This window comes from Aquarana catesbeiana, linkage group LG03 (assembly GCF_042186555.1).
Source record: "Aquarana catesbeiana isolate 2022-GZ linkage group LG03, ASM4218655v1, whole genome shotgun sequence".
In the NCBI taxonomy this organism is placed as follows: domain Eukaryota; kingdom Metazoa; phylum Chordata; class Amphibia; order Anura; family Ranidae; genus Aquarana; species Aquarana catesbeiana.
Genome location: NC_133326.1, coordinates 728,310,970 through 728,328,381, shown reverse-complemented (window position 1 = coordinate 728,328,381; position 17,412 = coordinate 728,310,970). Strand labels below are relative to the sequence as shown.

The 17,412-nt window shown below is 44.8% G+C and overlaps 1 protein-coding gene across 1 annotated transcript; it reads right to left on the bottom strand.

Annotated features, from left to right (window-relative positions):
- Positions 1-2,513: 2,513 nt before the first annotated feature.
- LOC141134384 (C-reactive protein-like) lies at positions 2,514-16,491 on the bottom strand. Its single transcript, XM_073623949.1, has 2 exons — positions 16,359-16,491; positions 2,514-3,129 (listed from the first exon to the last, which is right to left on the bottom strand). The coding sequence occupies exons 1-2, from the start codon at positions 16,489-16,491 to the stop codon at positions 2,531-2,533; spliced, it is 732 nt and encodes a 243-aa protein (XP_073480050.1). The 3' UTR covers positions 2,514-2,530.
- Positions 16,492-17,412: the final 921 nt, after the last annotated feature.

Sequence of the window (17,412 nt, the reverse complement as noted above, 5' to 3'; positions counted from 1 at the left end):
GCACTAAATGTAAATAGCAGGAACGGATCTAGCTGAACACTGTGAGCAGGACGCACTGCACTAAATGTAAATAGTCTAGAAGATAACAGGAACGGATCTAGCTGAACACTGTGAGCAGGACGCACTGCACTAAATGTAAATAGCAGGAACGGCTCTAGCTGAACACTGTGAGCAGGACGCACTGCACTAAATGTAAATAGCAGGAACGGATCTAGCTGAACACTGTGAGCAGGACGCACTGCACTAAATGTAAATAACAGGAACGGATCTAGCTGAACACTGTGAGCAGGACGCACTGCACTAAATGTAAATAACAGGAACGGATCTAGCTGAACACTGTGAGCAGGACGCACTGCACTAAATGTAAATAACAGGAACGGATCTAGCTGAACACTGTGAGCAGGACGCACTGCACTAAATGTAAATAGTCTAGAAGATAACAGGAACGGATCTAGCTGAACACTGTGAGCAGGACGCACTGCACTAAATGTAAATAGCAGGAACGGATCTAGCTGAACACTGTGAGCAGGACGCACTGCACTAAATGTAAATAACAGGAACGGATCTAGCTGAACACTGTGAGCAGGACGCACTGCACTAAATGTAAATAGTCTAGAAGATAACAGGAACGGATCTAGCTGAACACTGTGAGCAGGACGCACTGCACTAAATGTAAATAGCAGGAACGGATCTAGCTGAACACTGTGAGCAGGACGCACTGCACTAAATGTAAATAGCAGGAACGGATCTAGCTGAACACTGTGAGCAGGACGCACTGCACTAAATGTAAATAGCAGGAACGGATCTAGCTGAACACTGTGAGCAGGACGCACTGCACTAAATGTAAATTGCAGGAACGGATCTAGCTGAACACTGTGAGCAGGACGCACTGCACTAAATGTAAATAGTCTAGAAGATAACAGGAACGGATCTAGCTGAACACTGTGAGCAGGACGCACTGCACTAAATGTAAATAGCAGGAACGGATCTAGCTGAACACTGTGAGCAGGACGCACTGCATTAAATGTAAATAGTCTAGATAGAAGATAACAGGAACGGATCTAGCTAAACTGAATACAGTGTATATATATATATATATATATATATGCAACACCTGGGATGCATATATATACACAATACACTGTAAGTGCAGCTAACTGACTGACTGTTCTGCCTAATCTATCTAACTCAAATCAAATGACACTGTCTCTCTCTCTCTCTATCTCTCAGCACACCGGAACACACACTACACAGGGCCGCCGTGCAGGCGGCCTTATATAGTGTGGGGTGTGTACTAAATCCCCTGAGCCATAATTGGCCAAAGCCACCCTGGCTTTGGCCAATTACAGCTCTCTCTACTGATGGCGCTGTGATTGGCCAAGCATGCGGGTCATAGTGCATGCTTGGCCAATCATCAGCCAGCAATGCACTGCGATGCCGCAGTGAATTATGGGCCGTGACGCGCCACACGAATTTAGCGCGAACGGCCCATATCGTTCGCAATTCGACGAACGGGCGAACAGCCGATGTTCGAGTCGAACATGGGTTCGACTCGAACACGAAGCTCATCCCTACTCCCCACACGCATGAGTTCCCTGTCCCCATAACTAAGCATCGGGGGCAGAGTTAAACCCGTTGGGAGCCTGGCCTGGTGGAAGTCCAGGCTGAGGTTACCACTCTACTCACCACTCCAGGACACCTAGATGGCCACCCCATTTCGTTTGTTTGTGAAATCTCATTCTATTGCCACCAGTGACACCTACTGGCAGCAGTAAGGAATCACAACCCAACTTAAGCTTAGGGAAAGACCAAATGAAAAACTTTAAATCAACCTGAGCTAACTACAGCTCAGCCAAAAAGTACATTTAGATAGTAGCCCCTGTTTAGGACAAGGGGGCTGCACTCCCATGAATTTCAATGGGGTTTGGATTCGACATCCACATTTTGGTGAAGTACCCCAAACCGATACTGGGTACATTTTGGCTTATTGCAAATTATAACTATGGTGAATACTATCAATGGATGCCAGATATTTGCAGTGCGGTGATTGTTCTTGGACTTACCAGATCACAGCTGCCACACTTATTGCCCCCTGTGCTAGGCTGGTAGTGTCCTCTTTGGTTCTAATCCCTATTACCTCCTAAAAATACTTGAAGTAGAAGGAAGGAGTGAAAGGTGAATACAACTAACCAATTAGATGTCAAATTGTATAACAAAGTGAAAACAGAAAGAATGCCATTTGTCTATTGCTTCTATATATATATGTGATTATAAGATTATACAACCAGAACTATTATGTTACCATTGAAAAAATAAAAACTCCAATGATTTTGAATCCTGTTTACAATTTTAATGTGTTTTAGTAACAGTATAAGATCATTGATTCATTTATTATTTGATCTTCAGTTATCATTGTCAACCCTCATTATTTATGGGGATGACAAATAAATCATCATTATCACTGTAATTCAGAAGCAGCAGTTGGGATATCTTGAGAACAAAGTGTATATGATGAGCTCATTCGCTTTCACTAATATTTGGGCTGGACAAGAACTTCCCCTTTGATCTCATAGTATAGAGATATCCAATTAATGACATTCCCATTGTGTTTGCCAGTGATGACTTTCTTGATGTCTTCTGGAGTCAGGACATAATCCCACATCTGGACGTCACTTATTTCACCAGCCAATGACTGCTTATCATCAAAACCTCCACCAAAAGAGTCTTTCTTCAGTCCAAGAACAATGCTGGTCTCTGCTGCAATAGAAGATCCTTTCATGGAGCCTCTTTTGGGGTAGAGTTTCCCGTTGACACAAAGTTGGACCACTCCAGTGTCGGAGTCCCAGGTCACACAGATGTGCCTCCAGTCCAAAGACTCAGAGTCTGTCTTAAAATGAGTGACTTGCTGGTTGGTATATACAGAACAAGTGTTTGGAGGCTGAAAGTAGATCACAAAGGCATTGTCCTTCCCGGGAGTAGCAAGAGAGAAGGGAGTATAGGGGCGGGAAAGGTCGGTATAAGAACGTAGATAGACGCTGACTTTCTGCAATGGTCTTGTAATTATAGGTCTTAGAATGACATAAGCTGTGTCGGTTTCTTTGGGGAAGACGAAGACTTTACCCTCCAAGCCTATGGAAGAAAACAGACAAAACTCATTATTGCTACAGATCAAAGCTTTAGCTGCTGAACAATAAATTATAAATTATTTATAAATGCTAGAAATTAAAAATAAATAAATATATATATATATATATATATATATATATATATATATATATATACTGTATGTGTACTCTTCTATATATCAGGAAGATCATTATATTCACGAACACTGTTAAAGTCTATGGGACACGAACGTGAAAAATCAAAAGTGCTAATTTTAAGGGTTAATATGCAAGTTATTGTCATAAAAAGTGTTTGGGGACCTGGGTCCTGCCCCAGGGGACATGTATCAATGCAAAAAAAGTTTTTAAAACGGACGTTTTTTCGGGAGCAGGGATTTTAATAATGCTTAAAGTGAAACAATAAAAGTTAAACATTCCTTTAAATTTTGCCTATAGTATGCCTGTAAAGTGGTGCATTTTTCCAGTGTTTAGAACAGTGTTAACGTAAATGGGTGGCCCCGCCCCCCTCTGACGCCACGGGGAAGCCATTGGGAAGTCCCTGTGTGTCAGAGGGGGCGGGGTCACGGGAAAGTCCCCGTGTCAGAGGGGGGCGGGGTCACCCGGGTATGTCACCGTGTGGCACCGCCCTCAGTTATAAAAGAACTGTCATCCGCGCTAAGCGTCATACGGCGGGTGCTTCCCATGGAGGAGGATCGGTCTCAGGTTTTTTTTTTTTCTTTTTCAGTCCGGGTGCGTGAGAGAAGAAGATGAATTGACTTTGTGGGACATCTTTATTTTTTTATTTTATAATAAAGGACTTGTCCAAAAGTTGTGTCTTGTCGTTTGTGAAATGGTAGGGGTACTTGTACCCTTTACCATTTCCCACAGGGGGGAGGCCAGGATCTGGGGGTCCCCTTGTTAAAGGGGGCTTCCAGATTCCGATAATCCCCCCCGCCCACATACCCCCACAACCACCGGGCAAGGGTTGTAGGAATGAGGCCCTTGTCCCTATCAACATGGGGACATCCTCCCCATGTTGAGGGCATGTGGCCTGGTACGGTTCGGGGGGGGGGGGCGCTTTCTCATCCTCCCCTCTTTACCTGCGGCCTGCCAGGTTGCGTGCTCAGATAAGGGTCTGGTATGGATTTTTGGGGGGACCAGCACGCCATTTTTTTTCTATTTTGGCGCGGGGTTCCCTTTAAAATCCAAACCAGACCTAAAGGGTCTGTTATGGATTTTGAGGGGGACCCCTACGCCATTTAAAAAAAAAATGGTGCAGGGTATGAAATTTGGGGGGGCCCCACGCAATTTTTTTTTAAATTTTGGTTCGGGGTTCCTCTTAATATTCATACCAGACCCAAAGGGCCTGGTAATGGACTGTGAGGGATCCCATGCCCTTTTTTCAATGACTTTTATCTGTATTGCTGAGACCCAACAATTCATTATAGCCACGAGTAGTTTTAAATGACTTTTTTTTTCTTCAGAAATGTCATTTTGTGCAGGGACTGTTCTAAACACGGGAAACATGCGCTAATTTACAGGCATACTATAGACACACCCCCCCAGGTATGAAATTTAAAGGAAGATTTCACTTTTATTGTTTCACTTTAAGCATTATTAAAATCACTGCTCCCGAAAAAACGGCCGTTTTTAAAATTTTTTTTTGCAATAATACATGTCCCCTGGGGAAGGACCCAGGTCCCCAAACACTTTTTATGACAATAACTTGCATATTAACCTTTAAAATTAGCACTTTTGATTTCTCCCATAAACTTTTAAAGGGTGTTCCGTGGCTTTCGAATTTGCCACGAACACCCCAAATTGTTCGCTATTCGGCGAACGGGCAAACAGCTAATGTTCGAGTCAAAGCTCATCCCTAGTCAGGAACATCTAGCCCTCCTGTTTCTCATTCCAGCATCTCGGTTTGGGCTGTGGCATTTTCCTTGTCTGTCTCTCCACCTGCAAGGTGATTGATGTGGCCAGACTCTGGGTGGAGAGCAAACCTAATTTAAGCTGGCCAAACCTGCAGTGTCATGCTTGTAATAGCGTGTGTAATACCTGATCAAGCTCCCAGTTTGTCTGCCCTTTGGCTAGATTGGATTACCTCATTGATGACCTCAGATCTGATATCAACTGTTCTCTGAACTCTGCCTGCCTTTTGACTTTGAATTTTGACCCTGACTATTCATCCATGACTAAGGACTAATGTCCGAAACGCATAGGCTGTTTTACAGCTTTGTATATGCATTTAATGAAGAGATACTATTTTGGATGTCATCTTGAGTGGCGACCATCCCTTTTGTTTTATTTTGGTACGTTGGAGGTGTCAGCAGCCTCAAGGTCTGAGCACTTGGTGGAGCTTTTAATGTGGGAAGGTTGCAGCGCCTATACGCCTGTTTTCCTTGACTATTCTGAATCTTACCTGTCTGCCAACCACAAGTACCTGTTTTCTTTGCTCCGTTTACTAATGCCCTGGCATAATAGCCAGAGACTATATCCTTGTGTATAAGTCCTGGGGGCAACTGAGTACCGGTAGGCCTGCTAACCTTATGGGAAAGGGTGCTGCTATAGGTGAAGAACACAGAAGCCAGCTATAGTGTCTGACCACCTGCGTTAGGGGTAAGTGTGACACATATTCATTAATATATCAGTCATTTATTATTACAATCCACAAGCCATCTCTTTTTGAGATCTTTGAAGGCTCTTGTGGTTTGTCTGTCTCCCACATACATTTTTGTAGGTTTTACTGTTTAATGAATGCTACAGATTAGGTGTCACCAAATGGCGGACCGCGGTCCAGACACGGACCGAGTGACAGTCCTGTCCGGACCGCGGCTGTACCACTTAGTAGCCTGAGTGGATGCCTCTCCTGCTGCTGATGCTGTTATAACTCACATCATGGCAGAGGGCGGAAGTCACAGGAGGGTGGATTCATCTTCTAAATATGTATTCACCTGCTGTTCGCCGCTGCTGTTAAAGTGGCTGAAATTGATCTAGCCTCCATGTGTTTGTTCATTAAGCAGTGCAGTGTGGTTTGTTCGTTCGTTTGTTTTTCAATCCTAAATACCTTTTTTTCTTTGGGGGTTATTTACTAAAGGCAAATCCACTTTGCACTACAAGTGCAAAGTGCACTTGAAATTGCACTGAAAGTGCACTTGAAATTGCATTGAAAGTGCACTTGGAAGTGCAGTCGCTGTAGATCTGAGGGGGACATGCACGGAAAATAAAACACAGCATTTTAGCTTGTACAGGATTGGATGATGAAATCAGCAGAGCTTCCCCTCATTTCAGATCTACCCCTCAGATTTACAGTGAGTGCACTTCCAAGTGCACTTTCAGTGCAATTTCAAGTGCACTTTGCACTTGTAGTTTGCACTTGTAGTGCAAAGTGGATTTGCCTTTCATAAATAACCCCTATTGTGCTCATTTGTGGTCACCTCCTCTCTCTGCTCTGTATCCCAATCTAAGAGAGCCAAGTGGGAGGGGCCGAGATTCCCCTTCTGTTTTAGGTAAACAGTATAGTCAGTGAATGAAGGCTGGAGGAGGTGAAAGGGGCTGTGAGGAGAGGAGAGGGGTGGGAAGGAGATCATGTTTTCACTAGACACTACACACTATGCAGCTGACAGGGAGAGAGGAGGGGAAGGAGGGGGAGCTGCAGGGACACACAGATGCACAGGAGAGAACCTAGATGATGGAGGCACGTATCCTGACCATGAGCTCATGGCTCAGCAGCCATGATAAATGTGGTCAACTGACAGAGGGGGAAGTCAGTACCAGGCAGAATCAAGCAGGTACAGTAGAAGATACAAAGGGGCAATTGACTAGGTAAAAGCACTGTGCCTTAAAGGGACAGGAGCATGATTTTTGTTGGAGGGTAACAACCACTTTAAGCTCTCAGCAGGGAAGAGGGTGGGATATATGGCAGGTCTACAAAAGGAATGGGAGCTGTCTAACTTTTTGCTTGTTACGAAGAAGAGTTGGTCATCTTCCGATCTGAGTGCAGACCTTCTGTATCTCCTGCCCTTTTTCCCGCTGTGACTTCTGCCCTCTGCCAACTGTGTTAAGGTAGGACAGTGAAGGGGGAAGAGCTGTAACAGTTACTGTGATTGTAAGGGAGCACTGTCTTTGGTGGGAGCTTTGATATGGGGGGGCTGTGATATGAGACGGGGAGCTGTGATATGGGGGGCTTTGATGTGAAAGGGGAGAATAGTAATATGGGGGGGGCTGTGATGTGAGGAGGAGGGCTGTGATTGCTAACGGGGGCTGCGATGTGAGGGGGAGGCTGTGAAGTGGAGAGTGATTGCAAGAGTTATTGTGATGTTGGGGGGCTCTGATGTTAAAGGGGGGACTGTGATGTTAGGGGGGTCTGTGATGTGAAAGGGGGGGACTGTGATGTTGGAGGGGCTGTGATGTGAGGAGAGGGGCTCTGATGTAGAAGGGGGACTGTGATGTTGGGGGGCTCTGATGTTAAAAAGGGGGAATGTGATGTCGGGGGGGCTGTGATGTGAGGGGGGGCTCTAATGTAGAAGGGGGGACTGTGATGTAAGCGGGGACTGTGATGTGAAAGGGAGGGTAATGTGATGTAAGTTCTTTTTTATCCTGATGAAGATTCTTTATGAGTTGAAACGCGTTGAGGTTTTTCAGACTGACATTTGAGACACCTTATTGATGGGTGCTGTAATCATGATGTGTTTGTTTGTAATATGTCACATGTATTGTAACGTATTTTAAACTGTGTTTTTTTTTTTAAATATATATTTTTAAATACATTTTTTTATAGTTATTATTTGGTACCTATATAAAGTCCACTTCCCCACCTTTTGTTCACTTGCTACTAGGGATGAGGTACCTTTTTATAACCTTGAGTAGGTCTAAGCAACCAGTTTACGTATATTCTATATCATTGGTACCATGCCCCTGTCTTCTTACACACTATTAATCATCTGGATATACCAGATCGCTACTGGAGGTGGTTTAACCAACCAGGAACACTCTATAACATATATCAAAGATCAAACCATTAGTCACAAATCTTTTAAAGATCCATCCAAGTACTTGCTGGGTCCCCCACCCCATCTACGGTGTTTAACCACTTACCGACCGGCTCCTGTACATATACTTTGGCACTTTGAAGGTGGATATCTCGGTAACGGCAGCAGCTGCTGCCACAACCGAGGTATCCACCTTTACAGGAGCCGATCGTGTTTCCGATAATGGTGGTCTCTGCAGTGGGTTCGCCGAGAGATCACCGTTACCGGCGGCGGGAGAGATGCCACCCCCCTCCCGCCGCTCTCCCGTGCCCTCCACCGCTTACCGGAGCCATCGGTAGCGGCGGAGGAGATCAGGACCTGTCACTTACTCGGTATGAAGAAGAGTGAGGCTAAGATGGCCACCACCCGTCTCCATACCATAGGAGGGCGGAAGCGACGTCATAACGTCAGCTCCGCCCATTTGCCTTAAAGGTAGGACTGGGAAAAAATCGATTTAAATCTTGAATCAAGTTGAGAGGTCAAATCGATTTAAAATTTAAGCAAATCGATTTTTTTAGATTTTTTTTTCACCGCGCCGGTCCTAAAGCGCTGCGGGCATGAGTTTTTAGGCGAGGCCGTGGCTTTGGCCTAGACCACGGCCTCGGCCGGATGCCACGGACTAGGCCGAAGCCGCGGCCTCGCCTAAAAACTCATACCCGCAGCTCCTCAGGACTGGCGCGGTTTCCAAAGAAAACAAAAACTCGATTCGAATCGTGAATCAAGTTTTTTTAAGAGAATCAAAGATTTTTTTTGTTAAGAAAATCTCCCAGCCCTCCCAGGCATTTGACTTGACCCCAGATCTCATATTTAAGAGGACCTGTCATGCTTTTTTCTATTACAAGAGATGTTTACATTCCTTGTAATAGGAAAAAAGTGATCAAAATTAAAAAAAAAAAAAAACAGTGAAAAAATAAATTAAATAAAGTAAAATAAATAAGAGAAAAAAAAAAATTTAAGCGCCCTGTCCTGACGAGCTCGCGCGCAGAAGCGAACGCATATGTGAGTAGTGCCCGCATATGAAAACGGTGGTCAAACCACACATGTGAGGTATCACCGCGACCAGTAGAACAAGAGCAATAATTCTAGCCCTAGACCTCCTCTGTAACGCAAGACATGCAACCTGTAGAATTTTTTAAACGTCGCCTATGGAGATTTTAAAGGGTAAAAGTTTGACGCCATTCCACAAGCGGGTACAATTTTGAAGCATTACATGTTGAATATCCATTTACTTGGCATAACATTATATTTCACAATATAAAAAAAATGGGCTAACCTTACTGTTGTCTTATGTTTTTATTCAAAAAAGTGAACTTTTTTCAAAAAAAGTGTGCTTATAAGACCGCTGCGCAAATACGGTGCGAAAAAATATTGCATTGACCGCCATTTTATTCTCTAGGGTGTTAGAAAAAAACAATATATAATGTTTGGGCGTTCTAAGTAATTTTCTAGCAAAAAAAACTGTTTTAAACATGTAAACACCTAAAATCCAAAACGAGGCTAGTCCTTAAGTGGTTAAAGAGGCCAGAAAGCTATTCTTGCATGTACTTCCTGCTGCCAATTGTTTAACCACTTCAGCCCCGGTCCATTTGGCTGGTCAAAGACCAGAGGACTTTTTACAATTTAGCACTGCGCTGCTTTAACTAGTAATTGCGCGGTCATGCAATAATGTACCCAAACAAAATTTGTGTCCTTTTTTTCCCACAAATAGAGCTTCATTTTGATGGTATTTAATTGCCTCTGAGATTTTTATTTTTTGCAATATAAACGGAAAAAGACCGAAAATTTCGAAAAAAATATATTTTCTACTTTTTGTTATAAGAAAAATCCAATAAACTCAATTTTAGTCATACTTTTAGGCCAAAATGCATTCCGCCACATGTCTTTGGTAAAAAAAAATGTCAATAAGCGTATATTTATTGGTTTGCGCAAAAGTTATAGCGTCTACAAGCTAGGGTACATTTTTTGGAATTTACACAGCTTTTAGTTTATGACTGCCTATGTCATTTCTTGAGGTGCTAAAATGGCAGGGCAGTACAAACCCCCCCCCAAATGACCCCATTTTGGAAAGTAGACACCCCAAGGAAATTGCTGAGAGGCATGTTGAGCCGATTGAATTTTAACTTTTTTGTCCCAAGTGATTGAATAATGACAAAAAAAAAAAAAATTACAAAAAGTTGCCACTAAATGATATATTGCTCACACAGGCCATGGGCATATGTGGAATTGCACCCCAAAATACATTCAGCTGCTTCTCCTGAGTACGGGGATACCGCATGTGTGGGACTTTTTGGGAGCCTAGCCACGTACGGGGCCCCGAAACCAATCACCGCCTTCAGGATTTCTAAGGGCGTACATTTTTGATTTCACTCCTCACTACCTATCACAGTTTTGAAGGCTATAAAATGCCCAGATGGCACAACCCCCCCCCCCCCCCAATAACCCCATTTTGGAAAGTAGACACCCTAAGCTATTTGCTGAGAGGCATGTTGAGTCCATGGAATATTTTATATTTTGACACAAGTTGCGGGAAAGTGACAATTTTTTTTTTTCACAAAGTTGTCACTAAATGATATATTGCTCACACAGGCCATGGGCATATGTGGAATTGCACCCCAAAATACATTTAGCTGCTTCTCCTGAGTATGGGGATACCACATGTGTGGGACTTTTTGGGAGCCTAGCCGCGTATGGGGCCCCGAAAACCAATCACCGCCTTCAGGATTTCTAAGGGTGTAAATTTTTGATTTCACTCTTCACTGCCTATCACAGTTTCGGAGGCCATGGAATGCCCAGGTGGCACAACCCCCCCCCCAAATGACCCCATTTTGGAAAGTAGACACCCCAAGCTATTTGCTGAGAGGCATGGTGAGTATTTTGCAGCTCTCATTTGTTTTTGAAAATGAAGAAAGACAAGAAAAACTTTTTTTTTTTAATTTTTCAATTTTCAAAACTTTGTGACAAAAAGTGTGGTCTGCACCGTACTTGTGTCACAATATAAAATATTCCATGGACTCGACATGCCTCTCAGCAACTAGCTTGGGGTGTCTACTTTCCAAAATGGGGTCATTTGGGGGGTTTTGAACTGTCCTGGAATTTTATGCACAACATTTAGAAGCTTATGTCACACATCACCCACTCTTCTAACCACTTGAAGACAAAGCCCTTTCTGACACTTTTTGTTTACAGGAAAAAAATATTTTTTTTTGCAAGAAAATTACTTTGAACCCCCAAACATTATATATATTTTTTAAAGCAAATGCCCTACAGATTAAAATGGTGGGTGTTTAATTTTTTTTTTTCAAACGCATTTTTTGGGGAAAAACACACTTTTTTAAATTTTAATGCACTAAAACACATTATATTGCCCAAATGTTTGATGAAATAAAAAAGATGCTCTTAGGCCGAGTACATGGATACCAAACATGACATGCTTTAAAATTGCGCACAAACGTGCAGTGGCAACAAAATAAATACATTTTTAAAAGCCTTTAAAAGCCTTTACAGGTTACCACTTTAGATTTACAGAGGAGGTCTACTGCTAAAATTACTGCCCTCGATCTGACCATCGCGGTGATACCTCACATGCATGGTGCAATTGCTGTTTACATTTGACGCCAGACCGACGCTTGCGTTCGCCTTAGCGCGAGAGCAGGGGGGGACAGGGGTGCATTTTTTTTCTTTTTCCTTTATTATTTTTTTGCTTTTTTATCTTATTTTTAAACTGTTCCTTTCATTTTTTTTTAATCATTTTTATTGTTATCCCAGGGAATGTAAATATCCCCTATGATAGCAATAGGTAGTGACAGATACTCTTTTTTGAAAAAATTGGGGTCTATTAGACCCTAGATCTCTCCTCTGCCCTCAAAGCATCTGACCACACCAAGATCGGTGTGATAAAATGCTTTCCCAATTTCCCAATGGCGCTGTTTACATCTAAGTCATAAAATGCTTGTAGCTTCCGGTTTCTTAGGCCATAGAGATGTTTGGAGCCACTCTGGTCTCTGATCAGCTCTATGGTCAGCTGGCTGAATCACCGGCTGCATTCTCAGGTTCCCTGTTGAGACAGGAGAGCCAGAGAAAAACACGGAAGACGGTGGGGGGGGGGGGGGGACTAATTAGCCGCTAGGATTGCTTTTACATGAAAGCTGACCGCTGGCTGAAAAGAATGATACCAAGATGATACCTAAACCTGCAGGCATCATTCTGGTATAACCACTCAAAGTCGTGAATTGCGTACCTGAAGACAAAAAAATGGTTAACAATAAAACTCAGTAAACGGTAAAGTATAAAAAATTGCATACCTGAAAAGCAAAACATAATAACAATAAAACATTGCAGAATAGAATACAGTAAAAAAGAGCAGAACAATAGAGAGAGAATAGAGAGAGAGAGAGAACAATAAAACGACAACTATTTTTTTTTTTTATATATATTTTTTTTTTTTTACACTTTTTTTTGTAACTGTAACTTTTATAACTGTAACTGGTTCCAGGTTCGGGTCACTCAAAATGCGATGGCATCTTGGGAGACCCTGTGAAAGTGTGCCTAGTCTGTGCAATGCTGTACCCTACACTAATACTCAACTAGTGAATGGTAGCGTTCAAAACATTCACCAATGCAAAGATCAGGATTGTCAGGACAGGAAGGACAATAATAGCGGGTGTCACACCTATATCCGCGCTTGCTGCAGACACGACATCTTTTTTGGGGGGGTTCGTTGGGTAGGGGTACTCGGGAGGACATAAAGAAAATGCCTCTCATGCAGCCGACTGCATTTGGTTGGGGATGTGAATGGGGGAAGTACGGGCGCTGCAGAAGTGGTGGGTTCCCAATTAGGATTGGCGAATGCAGCAGAAAGAGCATTATGGGCACGACGGGCCTGTTTGTCTTCTTCTTGGTGGCAGCGGGACACTACTTGTGCTTGCCACCTCACCAGCTTGAACTGCACTTATGGGACTCACCACGTCACCAAGTGTTACTGCAGTGCTGGTTTGACTGCGACCGGGGTGTACTAGGCCGCTGGTGCTTGCCAGTTCACCAAAGCGCTACCAAAAAAACTGTTAGCGATCGCAGGGATCAGGCCTGACTCTTCGAATGCTGCAGTTATGTGTTTAGGGTTTTGTGAGTGACAGTGATCGATCGATACTGCACTTGGGTGGGCTGGACTGGGCAGGGCGGAGGGGCAAAACGCAGGTGCTAGCAGGTATCTGGGCTGATCCCGCTAACACTGCGTTTTTGGGAACCCTAAACTGCTGGGGACGCTAGTATAGATCTGATCGGATCAGATATTGATCCGTTCAGATACTATACCACTAAGGGAGGCGTATGCTGCGTGCGTGGGTGTTAGCGGTACTGGCACTAACCTGACGCTGCCTGGGGCAACGCATATCACCGCCGGGCGATCAGGGGGCTAAACTTTTATTCGGTAATAAACGGCGGGTGCCCTGACAACTAACCAGCGTCACCCGTAACAGTTATACGGTGATCAGTGGTGAAAGGGTTAACTAGGGGGCAATCAAGGGGTTAAAACATTTATTAGGTAGTATATGGGGGTCCCTGACGCTATAAAACGCTGACGGCGAACCTAAATATTTATCTCCCTAACTAGCGTCACCAGCGACACTAATACAGCGATCAGAAAAATGATCGCTTAGCGACACTGGCGACGGGGGGTGATCAAGGGGTTAAAACTTTATTAGGGGGGTTAGGGGGGTACCCTAGACCTAAAGGGGGCTAACACTAACTGCCCTACCACACTAACTGTCACAAACTGACACCAATGCAGTAATCAGAAAAAAACAAAACTGCTTGGTGTCAGTGTGACGGGGGGAGTGATTGGGGGTTGATCGGGGGGGATCGGGGGGTGTATTGTGTGCCTGGCATGTTCTACTGTGTGTGTAGTGTTTGTGCACTCACATTGCAGTCTTCTCTCCTCGGCGCCGGAACAGAAAATACCGAGCCGAGGAGAGATGACATCATTTCCTCTGCCTCTGTGTACTATACAGAGGCAGGGGAATGATCCCCTTGGCTGGGAGCGATCGCGAGGGGGGGGCCACGAATGGATGGCCTCCCCCCTCACCTCCGATCGCCGGGGGACAAACGCCGACTGCCTCGGGCACCGGTCGGACCCGGGGGAGGCAGATCACGTACAGGTACGTGATTCTGCCTGCCCGTGCCATTCTGCTAAAGTATTTCAGCGTGAGGCGGTCGGCAAGTGGTTAAGGACGCTGCAGCATGCTTCCCGGCCCGCACCTGAACAACCAGGTCCTTTTAGACTGCCTGTAAAGTAGCGCAGTGAGCGCCCCCCCTCCTGAACTGTACCAGGCTACATGCCCTCAACATGGGGGAGGGTGCTTTGGGGTCTCCCCAAAGCACCTTGTCCCATGTTGATGGGAACAAGGGCCTCATCCTTACAACCCTTGCCCAGTGGTTGTGGGGGTCTGCTGGCAGGGGGCTTATCAGAATCTGCAAGTTCCCTTTAACAAGGAGACGCCCAAATCCCACCCCCGCTATGTAAATGGGTAGGGTGTACATTGTACCCCTACCCATTCACCAAAAAAGTGTCAAAGAGTAAAAAAAACACAAAAGACAATTTTTGATAATTCCTTTATTAAAAAAAAAAAAAAAAAAGAGTCCCGCGATGTCTATCCATCATCAATCACGCTGCCCGATGGACCCGTAAAATAGAAGAAAGAATCGAAAATACTCCGCCTCCATGGCAGGCTTCTCGGCAACTGCTGTCTTTTCTGCTTGCTAAAGGGGGCTTCCAGATTCTGATAAGCCCCCCCCCCGCAGACCCCCACAACCACCGGGCAAGGGTTGTGGGGATGAGGCCCTGAGACCCCAAAGAACCCTTCCCGTGTTGAGGGCAAGTGGCCTGGTATTGCTTGGGGGGAGCGCTCGCTCATCCCCCCTATCCTGGACAGGCTGCTTGCTTGGATAAGTGTCTGGTATGGATTTTAGGGGGGACCGCACGCCAATTTTATTTTTAATTTGGCGTGGAGTTCCCCTTAAAATCGATACCAGACCCAAAGGGCCTGGTATGGACTGGGGGGGACCATGTCATTTTTTTTTCTCAATCCTGTCATAGGGTTCCCCTTAACCACTTCATTGCACTGTATTATATACTGTACACTGACTACACTCTCTCTATATATACACACTAGACTGCCTGCACTGTATATATAGTCTACACTGAATGCAAAGTGTATATATATATATATATATATATATATATATTAATACACTGCCTGCACTGTATATATAGTCTACACTACACTGACTACACTATATATATATTATATAACTATATATATATATAGTTATATCATCACTGTATTATCACAGCACATTGATACCCAATCACTATATAATCACAGAACATTGATATCTCATCACTATATAATCACAGAACATTGATACTCCATCACTATATAATCACAGCACATTGATATCTCATCACTAGGAGAAACTTAAAGCTGGCCATACACCATACAATTTTCTTATTCAATTTCTTTTAGATTTACCTTCAACTGTGTAGTACAAGGGCCTTCCTGATTGCACACAAATGGAAAGTGTTTAGATTTGATCTCATATTATATGGTTTTGGTGAATCTAAAGGAAATCTATAGAAGAAAATTATAATGTCCATTATAGGCGTGCGCACAGGGTGTGCCAGGTGTGCCTGGGCACACCCTAATCACCCCATGTGCATTAGCATTATCCACCAGGTGGGTAGTTGGGGGCGCCAGTGGCCACTGTAGATGCCCCCATTATATTAAAGGCTAGGTTCAACAGTAGGAAAACGTTACACCCGTATTTAGGGTGTAATGTAATATGCTCCCAATCAACTGCCTCCCACCACCAGAGCCTCCTTTCTGCGATAGCAGGTGGCGTTCATGTGTATTTGAGATTTGGGGTGCACACACTAATGCAATAGGCTGCGCACACCTATGATGTCCATAGATTAAAAAGAAACTGAAATTAATAAAAGGGCTTAGTCCATTGTATCTCTAGAGCCTAAAACAGGCTAAACCAGCAGCGACCCTGCAGCTTGGCACAGACAGCGTCATCCCGGGACTCATCGAGGTCTTCCGACCAGTGGTGAGCTGACTTTGTCACACTGACAAGCTGCCTTTTATCATATTTGATCTTGCTATGGAGAACTAACCGGTAACAGCGGCGGTAGAGCAGACCATCCCTGGGAGAGATATCACAGGTTTACCTGACTCGTACCTCTGGTGAGTATACACTCTAAGGGGGCTATCACGAGGTGACTCGGTGAAGGTGTAGAGGCCGATGAATGGTGCACTTTGGTGGAATAAAAGCTCGTCTTGTACGCTGTCATTTGCATGCATGACTCATCAGAAAAAGACTTGCTGGTTTAGTCTGTTTTAGTGCCGGTTCACACAGGGGCGGCACGACTTGCAGGTCGCCTCAGCGAGGCGACCTGCAAACGACTTCTGAGGCGACTTGCAAAACGACTTCTGTATAGAAGTCTATGCAAGTCGCCCCAAGTCGCCCCCAAAGTAGTACAGGAACCTTTTTCTAAGTCGGAGCGACTTGCGTCGCTCCTATTAGAACGGTTCCGTAGCACAGAACGGGAGGCGACTTGTCAGGCGACTAGGTCGCCTGACAAGTCGCCCCTATGTGAACCGAGCCTGAAGGCTCTAGAGATACTATGTGTAGCGCTGGTAGATTTTCAATCTACTGCTGATAGGTAAATTTAGTGGGTTATCTGTTTATACGTAATCAGATTTGCCTCTGTTCCAGCTTGGCTGAGTTGCATGTAGTTTCGCACTGTGCCAGTGGGTGTCGTTGTCGCCATGGGTCAGTGTTGGAAAGGCAACACGCTGAAGCGTATGAGTGCTCCTCTGTCCCAGAGATAACTCGGTGGGGGTGGTTCTCCGAGTTGCATTCTGGGAGAGGGTATTTATGGGACAGACGCCATGTTTTAGGTTCTTTCGTTCCACCTGCTGGCCCTCCTGGCCGACAGGTATGTGTTAGGAGTACTATCTTGTGGTCCTCCAACCGGGAGGACCACTTTGCTGCAGCGTGTGGGTGGGCCCAGAAGCCTATCTGGGGCCTACCACAGCAGCAGAGGAATGGTCCTGAGCTGTCTATCCTGAGTGAAGAAGCTGGACAACTGAGAAGATCCCAGGGGAGGACCCGTCATGGAAGGAACATGCAGAGTGCTGGTCTGGAGAGGGGCCTGGTGACTCAGCTGGAGGACGCATCCTAAAGTAATCCTACCGCATAGTACTGCCGGGTCGGCTTAA